The sequence below is a fragment of the Phyllopteryx taeniolatus genome, chromosome 14 (genome assembly GCF_024500385.1).
Source record: "Phyllopteryx taeniolatus isolate TA_2022b chromosome 14, UOR_Ptae_1.2, whole genome shotgun sequence".
NCBI lineage: Eukaryota > Metazoa > Chordata > Actinopteri > Syngnathiformes > Syngnathidae > Phyllopteryx > Phyllopteryx taeniolatus.
In genome coordinates, this window is record NC_084515.1 from 8,414,056 (window position 1) to 8,434,452 (window position 20,397).

The following is a 20,397-nucleotide window of genomic DNA, read 5'->3' on the forward strand; positions in this document are numbered from 1 at the left end:
TGCTTCCTGGAGTACCATAGCTGAGAATTGATTAATGAAGAGGAAGCTGAGGAGAAGCTAACACATTGAAACTTGTGCTACCTAGGCCTCCTGACTTGAGAGGACAAACATGTTAAAGCTCAAGTCTGTACGATATAATAGCCTTTTTGTTTAGCAGTTTAACAGAAACACAGGCCAAATGTTCTGTTTTATTAAAAAAAAATGTATATTTTTTTTTTCATATGAGCCTGTTATATTTTTGCTGTGTTATGGTAAAATCGTTCTGCTGTCAACTACAGTAGACATGCTGTAAAATCTAAATTAAAAATATTTTTTAAAAACTCTAAATTGTGAGTTGTTGTTTTAGCTCCAAGGAGGCAGGAAATCACAGAAATAAATAAATTGAAAGACACTTTTTTTCCCTGGTTCTCAGGAGGATATATAAATGCAGAAAGAGGTTTTCCCACATTGAGATCTTCATTCAAGAATAATCTATTCTATTAACTATTGTTTGAACTATTAAAAATGAAATTAATTGTAACAAAGAGCATAGTTGTTCTGTTCTTCAGTTGAGACAGAATTAATAGCATCTCTGCTGGTTACAACCAAGTAACGGATTTCTTTCTTTTTTTTTTTTTTTTAAATCAAATCACCCAAATATCTGAATAATAATTGCGTATTATGCCTTACTCTAATACTGTATATAATATTCCTGCATGGGTGTCTCTTGGCTTCTTATGTTCTTACTCAGGCTAAAGAAGCAAAGCATACTACTGCATGTGCTCCTTGTGAGCGTCAATCCCACTCTGGCTTGCGATGTTAAAGAGGAGCATTTGTGGCATATCACCACCACTCCAGACCTGCTTCCCTTATGACATTTAAAACCACTCTCCAATGAGAGGTCTGCTTTCACGCTGCACATATTTGAGCTCATTTGGAGCCATTCACTCAATGTGAATGCTTCTACCAGCCATCAACACCTACACAAAGGTTGACATTCTGCTGGCCTTTCTAATCTAACTCTAGGCCAGGCCAGGCAAGGTGGGCCTTTCAACCTCCACTTCCCTTTCCGGTGAAGCTGCAGCTCCATTTAAAAACATTGTCGCAAAGCAAAGCATCTATCCTGACTGAACAAACATCTCAAGTCAGCTGCTCCGTGACCTGCAAGACCTCATCCCGCCAGCGACAGGTCTTTTGACGAGCACAGTGTTTCCCTGAAATATAAAAAGCAATGACTGGTGCTTTAATTCTTCTCTACGTGCTCATCCTGCCAATTTAAACAGACAGTGTGCTTAGAAAGAAACATGCCCGCTGGAAGCAAACTAGTCGAGAAGAATAATAAGTATGATACATGACACCAAAACCTGACTAAAAGGGCCATATGTCAGCAGCACTCTTTCATTCTTTCATAACAAGAAAATCAAATATATTTGATCTGAGAGGAAAATTGTGACTGGTGAGGCTAATTTTTCTCATCTGGAAAAAGAAACCTGATGCAGAAATCCTTTATTTAATTAATTACACATTTTTAAAAAACATTTTTGATGATTAACAACAATAAATATGGAGTGTTTTCTGTTAACTTAACACTATAAATTATGGTTAGTTAACAGTATGAATAATGGTGGTCCCCCTAACTGATTAACTAACTTTAACTACCGTAGTTTCTCGTGTATAATGCACACCCATGTATAGTACGCACCCCCAATGTTGACCACACAATTCTGGAAGACCCTTCTACATATGTATAATGCATTTTTACAATGCATGATTTTGCTTCTACCCAAATTATCAAAACATGAAGTATTAGCTGTAAAAATACAGCTAATACTTCATGTCTTTTTCCTCTATACTTATGTATAAGTCGCACTATTGACTTTTGACAATTTTTGGGGTAAAGAAATGCGCATTATACACAAGAAATTACGGTATAATAGCTTTCCCTCTTCTAGGGGAAAAAAATGTGTGTAAAGGTTGTCCATTCATTCATGTATAAGGGCAGGAATCTGTTCTAGTTCACAGCAAAGGTGTTTAATGGGGTTTAGGTCAGTGTTGAGTCAGGTTCTTCCACACCAAACTCAAGCATGTCTTTACAGATCTTGTTTTGAGCACTAGGAATGGAAAAGGGACTTTGACAAAGTGTTCTCAAACAGTTGGAAACATAACTGTCAACAACGTCTTGTCTTGTAAGAGGAAGAATCCAGTAACCGGATCTAAAAAGTCTGCACATCCCTGTTCAAATTCTAGATTTTTTTTATAAAGCATTTTCTAACTTCTTCTACCTTTAGTGTTACCCATAACCTGTACAAGTCAATTTATTTTATTTTTTTATCTTTTACAAAGGTGAAGAAAAATGAACAATTGAGATAATGTGGTTGCACAAGTGCACAAGCTGCCTACTTGAACATCTTTACTTTATTTGGGGTTAATTAGAGGCACTTTGAAATGGTAGGAGTTGCGTGCTGACTCCCAAGAGTTTAAATGTGATTGGTTAATGGGCTCTTGGCACATAATCCCCCACAAAAAAACAGATGGGTTTTTTCCCGGTTTTGAAAAATTGCGTTATTCTACACAGTGTTTACAGGACTTGCCTTAAATAACCAGCACAGACGTACATCGTCATTTCAAGTTCCCCACCAAAGGACTGAGCAGCAATTTAAAGATGGGGGCTTTATGATGTAGGCCTCATCTTACATCCACAGATATGAAGGTAAAAAACAATTATTCCTTACGCTTTGGATACCTTAGATATACTGTATCTTATCATATATGCCAATAAGCAATCCCAGTTAGTGATCAAATATGAGTGATATTATATTATTGTTAATATGAGGATTTGTAGTTATCTAAACATATACAGAACATATCTAACATTGTGTTCTATGTGTATTTAGGTTCTTCCATCCATCCATCCATTTTTCGTACCACTTATCCTCACTATTGTTTGGCATTATTAGTGTCAAGTAAGTACAAACAGGCTGTCTGCTTCAGATCCATCAAGATGCATGAAAAAGCTCACAGTGTAAATGTAGGGTTGCTTTGTTAAGAGTAGCTTTTTCACATCTTACCTTAATAGAAGCAAATGTAGTCATCAGATACGGTGAATCTTTGCAATCTAAATGTAGAGCTAATTTTTGGTTTTGCTTTTAATTTGATGTTTCAATACACTGTGGTGTCCAGGAAAACAGGTTCTAGGACAGAGCAATACACGTAACGATGAGTACTAGGTTAAACCGCTGGTAAATCTGCTTAAAACAGCGTTGAATTTGGATGATAATGTACAGTATACATTGGAAATCATCAAATGTGTTTGAATTTTTTTTTAAAAGTTTTTTTATAAGGTTTATACTTGGCTGATTCCTCGACTATGAATACACGGGTATCGCGGTTGACCAAACCAGAAGAGGGCAAACCGTAATATCTGCAATGGATATGACATCACGGCGCTAAGTTGCAAAGAGCCAATTCTGAAAACATCCACATCCCCGGTTATAAGAGGGTGTGCACAATTATAATAATTCAGTTGTAAATGGTATAGGTCACAGTAATATGGAAAATGGTTTGAAATAACTTAGCTTGGTCTCATTTTTTATATCATAAAAACCTGGCATTTTAACTGGGGTGTGTAGACTTTTTATAGCCACTGAATTAAAGAAGTTCATATTCATAGGTGTGTCCAAATGATTTTGTACATATACTGTATGCAAATAAAAATTCCTGTTAGCTGCCACATTTTTAAACATGTCAAACATGATTCAGAATTCCAGCATTGTACAAATTGGCCAATATTTGCCACCACGTGCAGAGTTAATGCAGCGCTACTGACTGACTGGGCTTAGGGCTGAGCGGCTAATGACTGGAGATCCAGCAAAGATTTTCATCAAAACCTGCTGCGCTTTTTTTCTTGATTTAAGCTTTTCTGAGCTGAGATTGATTTTGCATAAAATTCCTTAATCATTAATGAGGGCAAGAAGCTAATCTAAGTATATGTGGGGGTTCTAGGCAGAGAGGCCCCAAGAATATTAATATACTGTAGGCATGACTTGTTTTGACAGGGACACATATGAGATATGTGTTCAAAACAGTAAAATGTCAAGAGTTTACTAAATTTGAAAGAGTTTGCATTTAAGGACTTCATGACGTTAGGTGGTCTTCTTTCCATTTTACGACAGGTGGTCGATAGAGCAGTCACCAACCACCGGAATGGGATGTTTAGCACCAGGTCTCACAGAGAGAAAAAAATATATATATATACAGACCCTTTCCCAAAAATTTTAATATCATGGAAAATTTTATTAATTTCCATAATTCCATTCAAAAAGTTAAACTTTCATGGATTATAGATTCAGGGCCCACAATTTAAACAATTTCAAGTATTTATTTTTTTATCTTTACATAATTTTGGTTTCCAGGTCATAAAATTTTAATACGGTGAAGAAATCAGCCCAAATTTTGCAGGCCATAAATGTTATAAAATCTGTGTCACACACTAATCATCTACTAAACTCAAAGCACCTGCACATGTTTCCCCAGGTGTCATTAAATTGCTTCAGTTTGGTTCAATAGTCTCAGTTGGGTTCAATATGGGCGGCACGGTGGACGACTGGTTAGAGCGTCAGCCTCACAGTTCTGAGGTGCAGGGTTCAATCCCCGTCCCCGCCTGTGTGGAGTTTGCATGTTCTCCCCGTGCCTGCGTAGGTTTGCTCCGGGCACTCCGGTTTCCTCCCACATCCCAAAAACATGCATTAATTGGAGACTCTAAATTGCCCGTAGTCATGACTGTGAGTGCGAATGGTTGTTTGTTTCTATGTGCCCTGCGATTGGCTGGCAACCAGTTCAGGGTGTACCCCGCCTCCTGCCCGATGACAGGGCATAGGCTCCAGCACGCCCGCGACCCTAGTGAGGAGAAGCGGCTCAGAAAATGGATGGATGGGTTCAATATGGGGAAGACTGCAGACTTGACAACTGGCCAGAAGACCATCATTGATACCCTCCATAGGATGGGTCAGCCACAAAGGTTCATAGCTAATGAGGCTGGCTGTTCAAAGAGTGCTGTGTCCAAGCATATCAATGGAAAGTCTAGTCTAGAGAAGATGCACCAGCAAAAGAGATGACCGTGGGCTTGAGCGGATTATCAGAGTGGAATGAGGCGGGAGTCACAGTTTAAAAAACCACCACATTCAGACGCATCCGGGAGATGGGCTACAACTGTCGGGTTCCTCGGGTCAAGCCACTTCTGAGCCTAAGCCAACCTGGTTTGATACCCATGCCATCACAGTGCTTGACTGGCCAGCCAACTAGCCGGATCTAAACCCCATTGAGAATCTATGGGGTATTATCAAGAGGAAAATGAGGGGCACCAGACACAAAAACAAAGAATAACTGACCGCAAGCATCAAGGAAATCTGGGCTTCCATAACTCCTAGGCAATGCCACAGGCTGACTGCCTCAATGCCATGGCGCATCGAGGCAGTGATTAAAGCAAAGGGATTCCCAACCAAGTATTGAACATTAACATATCGTTTTGAAAGTACCATATTTTGATTGATTTAATGTGACCCTAATTTCTTTCTTTTTTTTCTACAAAAAATGAGAAGTAAATGGTGATATCTTCACAGTATTCTAATTTTTTGAATTCCTGATTTCATGGGTTTTATGAGCTGGAAGCCCAAATTATGTAAAAATAAACAAATAAATACTTGAAATTGTTTAAATTGTGGGCCCCGAATCTATAATCTTTGAAAGTTCAACTTTTTTAATGTAATTGTGGAAATAAATCAACTTTTCCATGATATTAAAATTTTTGGAAAGGGTGTATATTTATTGATCATCAGTCTGAAAAAAGTTTTACTTTGAAAATAAGGTGTATCTATCTCTGCCTTTGTAAACGTGAAAATGCTCATCTTTTACAATCGTAAAAAAGTAAGCCCACAAATGAGCAAAATGAGTAAGAAAACAAATATTTTTGAAGTAGGGGTTGAACCGAATAGTCGACAAGTCAAAAGGATGACTTTACTACTCCACATCGACATTTAAGGCTTGAAGTTGACAAATTGCCAATCACGTGTTTTGGGCTTCTTGTCTTCCAATCGGTCGATATACAGAGGACTTTCAACTCACCCGTTTGCTGCTGTCGCAGGACTATAACGCTCTGTGGAGCAGAGAAATGCCCAGCCAACAAGGCGACACACATCTGCGTGGGTCCGAGAGTGCGAAAATAAGCCGGCTATTCTGATAGCTGCTCGTCTTAAAAGATTCGGACCAGTGAGACCACGGGACTAAAGGGGAGGAAAGAGCGACGATCTGTCTTTGTCTCCTCAATATGTCTAGGCAACAACTGTGTGATTAATCATACATTTAGTCATTATAGAATCACGGATGCTACAAGCGTGTAGAAATATTTCACCAAAAAATTAGACCGGTAGCAAGTCTATCCTCAAATACAATAAAAACACAAGTGAAATAAAAACAGAAATCCTTGGTTTCTTGGAGCCTGGCTACGATGTCCCATCTTAAAACACAATACGCTATGGAACAAAAGATGAGACTGCTCAGTTTGTTGAAGTGAAACATACGCAGGACGCCCAATTATTATAACAATTATGATTAGCACAATAGTGAATTGAATTTTTATCATTTGTTTATATTGGATTCTATGCCTGTCTGTTTTCAAAATTCTCGGTGTGGTCCAACCAAACTCATTTACATTTACATTTACATTTAGACAGTCATTTTTGGGAGATCTTGTATGTTGCTAATCTTATCTTTGTGAAGCACTTTTATGCAATGAACGCAATCAAAACTAAATTATGGATTAGACTCGGCAATTCAGGGGTCATTGTCTCCCATTACCCCAAGATGGGAGCAGCTTTTTGAGCTGGATTTGTAATCATTTGTATTTATTTATTTTCTATGCCGTTCTGTCAAAATATTGCTTTAAGTCAAAACCAGTGGCGCAAAGAAACTTGGGAAATGCTGGTCTAATACACTTCTTAAGTACTGTATGAACGATAGATACTTCGACTGAAGGTCAATGCGGCAGACACCTGCAAACTGTCATATGGACTTAAAAGCCATGTGCTGTGTGCGTGCGTGTGTGTGTGTGTGTGTATGCGCACGTGCGGGCATGCGTGCATGCAGAAGCAGTAATGACACCCCACTCAAGGTGACAGACACACCTTATAAGGGTGTGAAAATTGCAGAGTGGTCACACAAGAAAGCCCATCAGTTTTTCATCCTCACCATTGTTGCACGACAATGTGTATGTGTGTGTGTGTGCGTGCGTGTGTGTGTGTGTGTGTGTGTGTGTGTGTGTGAGACCTTCCTCAAAGGCATTTAAAAAGGCCAATGCAGCTGAGCAAACACATCAGTATCATTCTTGTCTCCAAATAAAAAAGTGTTTATATGGCAGGATTTTCCACTTACACGCCAGGCTCAGATAAAAACAAAAACATAAAATTCCCAATTGGAATCCCTCATGCCAAACAGTTGGTTTTTTAGGGGTAAATTCAATTACAACTCCATCGTTCTGTTCTCTCTTTTTCATGTCAGTCTTTTAATACTAAGCATAAAATTAAAGGGGGGAGGTTATGCGCACATTCGTGAAGGTCTGATAGACTTCGCAGTGTGCGTGTTTAATGGAAAGGGGACTCAATGTGAGACCCCACCCTCCACTCTGCTGCAGTACTGCACGTCATGTCCTCCTCCTTTGCTTCCTCCCTCATGCTTTTCTATGCTTTTCCTTTACTCCTCATCTCGCTCTTGTATTAACAGATTCTGCTCGTCAGCATAACCACCCCCCTTTTTTTGCATCAATTCGTCCTCTGTCTGACTGACTAACTTACTGCCACACTCCTCCTCCTACTCTGCCTCAACATGAGTTATTCTTTCTAAAGTCTTGGGAAAAGCAAGAGGTCATCATTGTCACAACCTATAACTCAAAGTGAAAAGCAAGAGTTTTGCACAAAAAGACCGAAGCATCTGAAAGCTGTTGATATACTTTGTAGGACAACTCAATGAGCAACTGTGAAGAATAATGATGTTTTTTGGGCCTGGGTCTCCCTACAGTGACGAAATGTAATTCAGTCCACAACTGAAAATAGACACTGACTTGACTAAGGGGACGTTAGCTCGATGGATTGGATAGAAATTCAGTATTAAAAAGATGAAGAAAAGGAGGCCTTGTGACGAACATAATATCTGAAACTAAATTCAAACTGCAGGAAATGGAACTGATGAAGAAATGGTAAGATTGCAAAGAAGCCAAGCCAAGAAATGAACTACTGTAATTGTGCTTAACTAACAAAATGTTGGAACGTCATTTCTTGAAATAAACCAAATCAGTAATGTTGCTGACGGTAGTGCTAACCTAGCACATGAGTTGTCCTGGCTGGTCCACCAATATCAATATTGTATACAGAATATTTCCAAACATTTGACTTAATTTTGAAGTTTAATAACGTAGCCCTTTCTCACTCAAATGATAAACGCTTAAGTTTATTGTTAGATTGTTTTACTTTACTGGTGAAGAATTACGTTCAATAGCAATGAAAAGGTTTGTTGCGTGTTTTAACAATTAGCTCATTCACACTGCCAGTGGTCTTCAAAGCAGTTCCCCATATTGCCAGCCATTTTACAGGATCATTGTGTTCTGTGACAATATAAACACTGAACGTACCAAAACATTGAGTTGACTCTTTCCTTTCATCCCTTAAAACCTGTTTCTAGTGTTATACGTTCTTTAGTAATCCGAAGTAGAACATGGTTCAGTTTCACCAAAAACACCCGTTTCTGACCGAATAGCAGAGAAAATAAGTTTTGGGTGAAAAGAAGAGTATGAAAATGATTTTGATCGCAAAATAACTTACTTACAGACATACAGCTATGAAACGTGCAATGAGTGACAATGACTCATTGCACGGCTCAAGTTGAACATCAGCAGCTTTTTAAAATGGCATTCGTCATTCACTCCATTTTTTCCCCCTGCAATCGCGACACACACGTTTTACAACCTGCCGCAACACAGACTGTTTATACCATAACTATAAGTAATCCGTTCGAGTGTGTGGTGCCTAAACGTGTCCTACTTGCGGCATTTCTCTCCCTCATAATCAATTTGACAAGCCGATATTTACCCCCTAATATTTATCTTCTACTCAAAATCTGTGCTGAAATCCCAAAACGTACTTAGTATATAGAATATGTCGGTGGTAGTAGACTGGTGCATTCCAGTTAACAAATATAAATGTCCATGGTAGTGAATAATTTAAACATGATATACTATGTAACAAGTAGCATAACTACATGTTGATGATGTGGTAATAGAATAATAGTCCAATTCATTATGCCTCAATTGTGTCAACACATGATTAATCAACAATCAATTCCTCACAATCGACAGAATCCATCCCGGTCTAGTCATCAATTATTTTGCTTAGCCCTACCCCCAGTCACCTAAACTCACTGCTAGTCTCTACATTTCTCAGTTGGGAAATAAAATGGTCTTATTAAGCATTGTAACAGATCTCCATCCACCATTACATGCTACATCATTGGAGCTACACTGGATTCACATAAATGTCCTTGATGGGTGAGTTACAATGATCCCCAGAAGGTTCAAAACATACGTTAAGCACAACCTGAAAAATCATCCCATAGTAGGCAGACTCATTGTGGCTGTAACTTGAGGTTTTGGATAAGCTAATATAGAGGTAATCTTTAGAGAAAGGCTAGAAGCAGGGAACATGTGGAGGCAGGTGAGAGGGAGAGACAGAGGAATGAAAATGTGAGAAAGATGGCAGTGGGAAGGGTCCGGGAGGGGAGGGCACACTGCAATGCAGACACATTTTAAAGTGATGGTCGCCAACCATGAGACCTTTCTGCCACACATGCTTCCCTCATACCAAACAAATTACAGTGCTTTCAGGCTTAGAAGCAAATTTTGGGAAATTAAATATTAATGGTTGACTTTCCAGAATAAACCTTGTTTTTTTTGTTGTTTTTTTGCATTTGTTTTGAGAATAAAACCTAAAATTCCATATGACAAATAAAATAGACAATTGCATGTTGTTCTTCTTTCGACCCCAAACTAGCTGAGACGTAATCAACAGTGCCTCTGCTGGTTATAGCCTTTAGATCAATCCAATGCAAGCACATCCAGATTTGACAATGAACACCACAATTCCAGGGTTGCTCCAGCCTGAGTACGTAGCTGGGAAGATTGTGTGTATATGACATACAGGTACTTTGAGAAAATGGCCCTATATGAATAAACTCAACATGATTCTAATGCCCAAACCTGGTTTAGACCGATACGATAATAACATCATGTGTTTAAATGCGAGTCACTGATGGTGTAGTGGTGCACTCGCCTGGCTTTGGTGCGGGCAGCGTGGGTTCAGTTCCCACTCAGTGACGGTGTGAATGTGAGTGCGAATGGTTGTCCGTGTCTATATGTGCCCTGCGACTGACTGGCGACCAGTTCAGGCTGTAGTCCGCCTTTCGCCCGAAGTCAGCTGGGATAGGCTCCAGCGTCTCGCGACCCTAACCAGGATAAGCGGTGTTGAAATGGATGGATGGATGTGTTTGAATGCATTGAGAAAAACTCATTCCAGAATGCACCAATAAAACAATTTCCATTTTAGAATGACTCTCAGCGTTCCAGCAACTCTCTCAGCATTCATACAGTGGTAATCACATACAGTACAGTTTCATGAAACCCTTGGAGCAGATTGTTTTAGTATCTTGGCCTCAAGTTAGATGACATGTTTGGCCAGCGCAGTCCAATGACACAGACTCAACAGTAAGTAATGAGTTGCTCTATTAAACCTGTCATTAGCAGCTCTTTTTCTTTCAGCATCACACATCTTAAGGGCACTCTAATAGTACCATAGAACACAAATACATATATAACCCTTACAAATATCAAGACACGGTCACTCACCATGAGTATAGGCGTGCTGGTCAGATCTCTCTCCGTGACGAGTCTGTCCTGATCGGTGACATATAAACCTTTCTGAGCCAGAGCCTGGATGACGGCGTTGTGTCCCAGTAAAGGTTTGACGGCATCGCTTCGAAGGATCAGGCTTCCCGCCCGGCAGTAGAGCTCTGCGGACTGGAGTAGGCTGGCCACCGGTGGCTTAAGGTGCTCCTGGTTGTACTGGTCCCTGTAGAAAGGTTCTACCAGCTCATCTGGCACTTCATCTGTACGGGAAGAAAGGGAGAACAAAAGACGCATGAATTTGATCCAACTACTGTACACACTTTGAAGGGTGGATGCATTCCTGACTTAATTGCTTCCGACTAGAGATGGGAACAATTCTGTCAAAGAAAGTAATTGAGGCAAACCAGATCAAATCTGAATCACTCTCCACTAGTTTGCTATCTAAAGAAGTACAGCATGACGTGAATTCTGGTAAGTTGAGCTACCGTACATCCACACAAAACTCCTCAAAGCAGTGTCAATCTGCTAAATACAATGCTGGCAACTGAACAGTTGTTCAGAACATTCAGACATATTCTTCCACCGCCTTATAATATGTATTAGTTGATTGCCCCATAGTCATTCATGGAAATCTGGTGAAATTTAGACGTATGCCCATCCCTAATACTTTACAAGTATATATAAAGTAGGGGTTATACCTATTAGTTGGCATGTTGACCAGTTGACTTTACTACTCCGCATCGACGTTTAAAGCTATAAGACGATTAATCACTAATCACTGTTATTTTGGCATCTCGTTTTACAAATGGCTAATTTACAGAGGACTTTCCACTCGCCTGTCCACTGCCTGACTATAATCATCTGTGGAGCAGCGAAATAGCCAACGAGGGAAACAGTCTTCATACGTCCGTGCGGGTCCCAAAGTAAGAAAATAAGATGGTTGTAGCTGAGAAACGGTTAGCCTGGCTAGCTTCAGCTATTCCGATTGTCGCTAGTCTTAAACCATTATTACCACAGGGACTGCGGGACTGCAGGCAAAGAACGAGGGCAGCAGAGTGAAGTAAAGCTACTACTTCATCGCTAAAATGTTATGTACCTGCATGTGAAAATATTTTACCAAAAATAAGACCGGTCACTTGCAAAATATGCAAGTATATCCTCAAATATAATAAAAGTCCTAGGGAAACAGAAACAGTGAAACAGAGAAATGCTTAATTTTTTGGCATCTGATTGTGATGTCGCGTCTTACAACAGGCTATGGAACACAAAATGAGACCATCCAGCTCGTAGAAGCAAAAAAGATGGCGCAACATGGATGCAGCGTAATGGTAAATTTTATTTTTAATCATTTTTAAATTTGTTATGCCTGTCCATCGAAATACACGTGAAACCGGTCTGTGGCGCCAAAAACGTTGGGAACCGCTGTACTATGCTGACAAAATATCAATGACTTCATCAATTAATCAACTTTGACTCAACATCACATTATAGTCAACTACCAAGAAAATCTTAGTCGTCAACCCCTAATATATAATATACCGTGGTATAGTACAAACGTCATGGGCCACCATTAGATATGTTATTGTAGCAATGGTATAATGACCATACTGTATATAACTAGAAGAACATCTAACTATATTTGTCAGATTATCTTTGTTTTTGTCCAAATTACTGTTGTGGAAAAAGGTCTTTAGAACAATAAAGATAGTTGTGGGCGTGGCCTAAAGACATTTACACAACACCATATATATGCATATATTTTATGGATATTCTGTCCATGCTTGTTCTGCTGTACTGTAGTATCTCATTGCATCAACCTAAACAGTTCGTCAAGTCCACGGATTCAATCTTAACTGCTCTGGAATGTATGACTATTGCTAGAAATTGCACGTCTGTTTGTGCTCTGACATGGGACTGACTGCTTTTTTTCTTCAAATCTGATTTACGTGATGAGGTAACAGGATTAAGTCGTCTTCATACAGTGTGTAGGCTACTTATTATACACAGACACAAGTGTAAACTAAACACCCAAGCATTTCTCTCGTTTGTTTAGTCACATAGTCTACAATGACACTGTAGCTCACCTCTGCTTCATAGGCATCATATTAGTCATGTAAGTGTCTGCACATGTAGAGTATGTGCTCCAGCCTGAGTGTGTATTCCTGGTGGGAATTTCCTCCCTTATTGCGTCGGAATCATACAGAGGCAACAAAGGAAACTGAAGGAATAATTTTTTCTTCTTCTTTGGGCCCAATAAAAAACAGCAAAGAAGTTCAGTTCTAAAAAAAGATATGTACAACTTGTTGTCGAACCGCTACCATTTTCCAGTGGTTGTGGTTAACGCAACCCCCGTTCCTTTAAGCTTAGTGACTAAAAAGTGCAGTATTTAAAGCAACAGGCGAATAAAAACACTTTGTCCTGTACTTCATGACAAATCGTGCGCCAGCTATACACAACTATTTAATACCTGTAGGCCTGACAACAGGGGAAAAAAAGCTTATGTTATCTAGATCTAAGTTAACTAAGCCGTTTGTAATGAAGTTCTCACCAAAGCAGTCCGCCTTTGAAAAAAACTAAATGTTAAAACTAAGCGTTCACAATGTTCTTTGGTGTGCAACTAGATGGCTTAATAGTGTAGGCCTATTTGTTAATATAAAAGAAAGCAAAAAAAGAAATTTAAAAATCTTCCTGGTCAAGGGGAGGAAAATATTATCTTTTGTGTTGGCCATTAAAGAGGAAAAAGACAGGAAGTAACTGCAGCAGGAAGTCCAGGAACGTAGATGACTGCTGCCCGGGAGACCCCCAGGACACAGCTCAGCAATGTTTATCTGCTAACATTGCAACTACATTTGGTGGGAAAATAAGAGATAAAGCACACCTTTCAACAAAGTTACTGCTGTCCTGTTATGATACACAAAAGACTTTTATTGAATGTTTATATTCATGTTAAACTGGTTAGAGGCCATTTGTTTTTAGCACACTACCGTCAAACTCTTGCTCTCATGCATTGGCCATTTTGGACACTCTCTGAAGTTAATATGGTAATCAAAATTTACTGTTGCCCTCTTGTACCCGCAGTTTTGATTATTTTATTTTTTTTTCCGTGACTGTGTGTGTGCTTTGATGACAAGAGAGAATAGCATCACAGCCATCTAAGGGCATCTGGAAAGTGAGTGTCGGCAACACTGGTTACATCACAGCCAGTAAGGGTCATTGCAGGGTTGGCTTCCAATGCTTGGCATTAACACATTGTCACATGATTGTCACGGTTATCTCCATAATCACATTTTTTATGTAAAAAATATCATTTAAATTGAACAACATTGGAGTATATCATTAATTCTTTAGCATGTTATTACTTCCTCCGAGCACCAAGTGGAAGCGTCATAACTAAAAAAAAAAAAAATACTTAATTTCTATAATACTATATAGAGGGGTGTGGAAGAAAATCAATTTGGTCAGGGTCCAAACTGTATTTATTACTGAGAAAACCGCAAACGCTGCAGATATGGCTTCTTCTCCTTTTTTAAGCAATTGCCAACCACTTTGCAATGTGCATCATTGCACCTATGGGACCGTAGTGGAACATTAATAACTGCAACCACGGGAACTGTAAATGGGGGAAATTATCACATTCTCGGGACCCATGACTGACGCGGGCTTCTCGTAAATACCGGACCGGTAGTATATTTTTTTTTTTTTGATGAGGAGATGCCCAAAGTTATACTTTTTCACATTTTTCCTTTCACTAGCAGGAAAGCTTGCTAACAGGTAGTTTTTCTCCTTCCTACTCAACAAAGTGAATCACAACCTGGGAGGGAGAAATCCATCTCTTCGCTCTATTTACAGGGCTCTTGTTCATATTTATTTATTTCCAGTGGACTCTATTGACAGATCACTGCATCGAATCGATCAAATGAGAAGAGTTGACTGCCGATTAAACGTGTCTTGCACCAAGTGAGACAAAAATGTGGGAGAAAGCTGAACTACCCGGAAAAACAAAACAAAACATGAAAGCATGGGGAGAACATGCAACTCCAAACAGGAGCGCCTAAGCCAAGTTTCGAACCCGGGACCCATCGACTCTGACGTGACATGCCAACCACGAGTTCAGCATGGTGCCTATTCAAGGTCCTACTCTGCCTATTCACATTATTTATAGCTGTTATGTTTCTGTACTTGCATTCTTTTATTTGAAGATACTGTTTTTCTCCACAAACATCACTTATTCCAATCTAGGCAGCCCAGGCTCTCGGTTATGGCTATGAATTGGGCCACAGTTCTTGGCAATCCTCGGAGCGGAAAGTATGTCACCAGAGGGACGAGGGAAAAAACGAGGCAAAGGGAGGGATTTTAAAGAGCAAGAGTCTGGTGTTCTCCCATGTTGTCTGCTTCCCTGTTTACCGAATATCTCTCTGTTTAACTAAATAGGCTTCGATTTCAATTTCAATTTGTGAAAAAAGTGAGACAAGATCAAAATTATTTCAATATATTGGGCATGATTTTTGCAACATTTTAGTTTGGTGGTGTGCCGTGAGATTTTTCTAATGTTAAATATGTACCTTGGCTCAATTAAGTTCAGAAACACTGATCTAAGTAACCACTGACAATATGCTGTGAAAATCATTGAGCATATCACACAATGTGTCAATGACAGTAACGTTTTGTGTGCATTGGGGAATAATAATTAGCAATAGACAAGTGACAGTGGGTTTGACCTATGACCATATAGCCAAAACAACATAAATGTGTCATCATGTGGAAAATTGTGAGCAATTCTCTCAGTCTAATGGAACACTCGAGGGACTAGCATTTATTCATACAGCCTGTCTGACAAATTGGATTTGTAATCCTTGATCAATGTTACAGAGAAAATTTAATGTTTTGTTTTTTGTTTTTGTATTTTTTGCTAAATTGCAGGTACTTGTTTTTTCCAGGTGCAGATCTGGCACCTGTGTCCAAGGAACCCTTTGACCTCTGTAGAACTTCTGTTCCTTGTATTTAGTATGTGTGATCATTCTTATGCCGTTGTACTTTTTCCACTCTTTTGAGATTCTTATGTCTCTTTATACACAAGAGGCACATGTTTCTGCGGGAACCTTTGCAAATGTGGTGGGAACTGCTTTGAGACTAACATTCGGCTGTTAGAAAACTGCAGTTGCTTGGTTGTTTTCAAACTCAACTGGTAGCAAACGTGAGTGACATCATGCACCCTTTGATCATGACATGCAAATCTCCAAATGTGGTGGTCACACAAGAGAAGAGAGTTTTCAGGACTGTTACAAACTCCCTCGTGAAGGCATGAACACCGTCCACATTGTACCATAGAAATTCACATATACAAGATTTGGTCTCTTTTTCGTTTTCCAGATTCCCGCATGACCCTTCAAAGACCAACAGGTGAATATTTCCACGGGAACCTGTGCAAATGTGGTGGAAACACAGAGTTCTCGGAAATGTTTCAAGCTTCTTCTTGAACACAGTGTCCCATTAAAAATGTGCACATTTATACCATTTACAGAGTCACTGTTAGAAGATTTCCACCATTACAACCAGTTGCTTGATTTAAGCATCAGTGGTGGTTTCTGACATGTGCATTATGTGCAGCCAGCCAGGACAGCACTACTGGTGGGGCGGCAACGTGCCCAAAAACATGCTACAGGAAAGGGTTGTCTGCCCCCATGTAGAAGTAATGCAGGGTGAGGGTGGGGGTCTTGGAGAACGGTGGGAACACAGCTTTATTCATAATGAGTATAGTATGCTGTCATTTTTTGGTGTGTGTGTGTGGGGGGGCAGCACTGGGTGCCATTCAACCTAGGACCGCAACTGGTTTAGTGTGCACAAACTTTGGAGCACTTTTTTCTTTTATATAGTTTTTGTATATGTTGGGTCACTTTAGGGAAATGCATCAAATTCAAGGGTGATAGAATAACATTTTAGAGTATTTTCTATTGCTGCCAAATGTCAAAACAGTGTATAAAGAGTGTATTCCACGGATAGGAAAAGATGATTGGGGCGCCACCTACCCGAGCCAAAAGCCTTGGCCACCAGCCACGTCAGGCTGGAGGACATCTTCGCCCTGGTGAAGTCATAGTGCTCGAAGCTCCTGATGGCAGGGACGATGAAGGTCCGCCTGACGCCGCCGCGGTGCGCCGCATCTCCCATCGTCTCTGCTGCTCCACTGCGGCAGGAGGACGAACCAAAGAAGTCAGGCGCAGGAATTCCTCCCGACGGCGGCGGGTGACATCGCGTCCGTAGGAATTCAAACGCAGCTTGTGAAAAAAAAAATAAAGCGTTCAGATGGTTGGAGGGTCACGATTCCAAACTCACATCACTCTCACGTCCTTCCTCGTGCTGTACATTAGTAGATGTCGCGCCATTCCCGAGCACGACATCCATGGAGATACAGTAGAAAGTTTCACACACGTAGGGCGCTTGTGCCCATCTTGTTCCTTTTCTTTTTTTCGTCCTCCTTCGCTCGCTATTTCTCTGCCGAGCCGTCGCTGCGTTTTTCTGACCGAACCGAGCAGAGTGCACTGCGCATGCGCGATCCACCCACCCAGCCCATCCAACACATTCATTTTGATAAAGTATTGTACTTGTTTTTAACTTATATCCACAGTTCGTGCCTTTTACATATAGTTTTACAGTATTATTTAAAATATCTGCCTCCAGTATTTTTTTATGTTGTACACATAAATGAAACTAAAACTGTCATTTACATTGAAAAGATGGTAAGGGGAAATCATTTAAAAAATATATATCAAAACGATATTTCTATACAGCACACCAAACAATATCTTTCTTGTCACTGCAGGAAATTAAAATAATTTATCAGGAATAGAACCAATTAGCTTGGCTTATTTTTAAACTCTGTCGCGCCCATTGGAAGGTGTGCTCGTTTGTTTAAAACGTCTCTTCTCTGTCATTGTTAGCCATGTAAAATTGAAAGGAATTAAAAATGTAATATAATTACAAATCGCTTATTCGACACGCTGCTGTGACGGATCCGTCTTCATTTGGAGACATTGTTGGTTGCAGGAGCCGCATAATTCCGAAAGGTGGCAGTAAAGAGACAAAATGGTTTCAATCTGCCATAGAACGTTGTCGAGTAAAATAAAAATTAAAAAACGCGGAAGTCAGCAACAGCACACTACAAAGCAAAAGTCAGTCATTTTGTGTTTATTCCTTCTTAATTATTCCTGTACATTTTCGGAAATAAAAGGGAAAAAGGTTAAAATAACACCATCAGCTTCAAAACATGATTCTTCGCTTGCTCGGTGCAAACAAAGAGAACCGGAAGTTAGCATTGCTGTGGTGCCGAGTGGAAAGCAGTCTTAATTAGTGAGCGGTAATTCATTTAATTTGTTTTATATTTCCACCCAAAACACTGATTGTGGTGCAGTAAGACCTTGCTGTAACTGTGTGTAAATAGAAGCTACTCAGTTAGCACAACCCCTGCAATATAAGTTCTGACAGTGAATGCACTGTATACTTGTATGACCTAAAATGTGATATAATGATGAAATTGTTTCTTAACCATGTGTGTTTGTGTCCCTTGTCTCCTGTAGCTGCGCAACAGTTGTTGGTTGGATAAAAGAGGTTCCCGACTTCAGCCCCCCCTTTCTCCGCATCAAAAGCAAAGAGGAAGTACTCTAGATCATTCAAGAACAGTGGTTCTTAACCTTGTTGGAGGTACAGAACCCCGCCAGTTTCCTCTGGAGTTCACGGAACCCTTCCTAATTTGAAAAATAAAATATTTATTTCAAACTCAAAACAGGTATATATTTTATTGTCTGTGTAGATTCTCAGTCATCCAGGTCATGCACAAAATTAACCATGCATCAGTTGCACACAAAACCATTGTGTTAAAAGAACAAAACCAATAAAACTTGAATTTCACACACACACACACACAAAATAATTCCACGAAAATTTACTGTCAGTGAATGTGAATTTTGCTGTTGCCATTCCCCTTGGTAAGTGCCACTGTCATGTCAGAGGAACGGACTTCGTTGTGAAAACTCACAACAAAATCTGTTACTTTTCTTTGTTATTTCTACAATCCTCGAAAAGGGTTCATAGGTAAGAGTACATTTTTTTAGGCTCTTTTTTTATTATTGGATGCGCTGTCAGACGCCACAGGAATGCTGCTCAACTCAAGTGTATCGTTGAAATGTTGTTAAATAATGACAGTTTAAATAAGCACAGCGCCGTAATGGTAAACGCCCACCGTGTAGCATTGACGCAGCGTTGCGTTTTGAACGGCACGAACACGTCATTTAAAATGCATTGTAAAAAGGCTTTTACGGATACATGCAAGCACGCACACACGGTGTGTGTCGAGTCCTCCGCTGAATCCCAGCGACTGCCTCACCAAACCCCTGGGGTGCGACCGAAACGTGAGAGACCCCACACATTACGAGGGGGAAAAAATTGGCATGTGTGTGTTTAGTGCTCTCATCACGAGTACACCACACATCAAGTGATAGTTGATATTTGATAACCCACACAGCCCACCCATTACGATATTTCCACTGACAATCGCCAGCCTCTTCCTGCAAACCACATATCTGTAAGTGTCAAGACTGACCTGAGAAGACTAACCTGAGAAAGAAGAAAGTGTAGTAGAAGAAGAAATAGAAGACACTAACTGTTGATCTGGTAACAAAATTTTTTTTATGGTGCATGACTTGTGAGACGGGCGGCACGGTGGCCGACTGGTTAGAGTGTCAGCCTCACAGTTCTGAGGACCCGGGTTCAATCCCCGGCCCCACCTGTGTGGAGTTTACATGTTCTCCCCGTGCCTGCGTGGGTTTTCTCCGGGCACTCCGGTTTCCTCCCACATCCTAAAAACATGCATTAATTGGAGACTCTAAATTGCCCGTAGGCATGACTGTGAGTGCGAATGGTTGTTTGTTTCTATGTGCCCTGCGATTGGCTGGCAACCAGTTCAGGGTGTACCCCGCCTCCTGCCCAATGACAGCTGGGATAGGCTCCAGCACGCCCGCGACCCTAGTGAGGAGAAGCGGCTCAGAAAATGGATGGATGGATGGACTTGTGAGACGGCGGCACGGTGAACGACTGGTTAGCACATCTGGCTCATAGTTCTGAGGACCGGGGTTCAAATCCACCCCGCCTGTGTGGAGTTTGCATGTTCTCTCCGTGCCTGAGTGGGCACTCCAGGCACTCCGGTTTCCTCCCACATCCCAAAAACATGTATGGTAGGTTGATGGAAGACTCTGAATTTCCCTTAGGTGTGAATGTGTGTGCGAATGGTTGTTTTTTATATGGGCCCTGTGATTGGCTGGCGACCAGTTCAGGGTGTACGCCTCTCGCCCGAAGATAGCTGGGATAGGCTCCAGCACGCCCGTGACCCTAGATAAAGATAAAGCGGTACCGAAAATAGATGGATAGACTTGTAAGACACTTTATAAAACACTCAACAGAACCAGTTGTTCTTCTATTTATGTCCG

General features: G+C 40.4%; 1 protein-coding gene across 1 annotated transcript in view; it reads right to left on the bottom strand.

Moving 5' to 3' along the window:
• Positions 1–17,456, bottom strand: part of camsap2b (calmodulin regulated spectrin-associated protein family, member 2b) — a 57,180-nt gene extending 39,724 nt beyond the window's left edge. The window contains exons 1-3 of the mRNA XM_061796299.1: positions 17,252–17,456; positions 16,948–17,102; positions 10,922–11,181 (exon numbers count right to left, since the gene is read on the bottom strand). Coding sequence (XP_061652283.1) covers positions 10,922–11,181; positions 16,948–17,102; positions 17,252–17,316 — 480 coding nt within the window. The 5' untranslated portion in view covers positions 17,317–17,456. The remainder of the gene's footprint in view (positions 1–10,921; positions 11,182–16,947; positions 17,103–17,251) is intronic.
• Between the last annotated feature and the right edge of the window lie 2,941 nt (positions 17,457–20,397).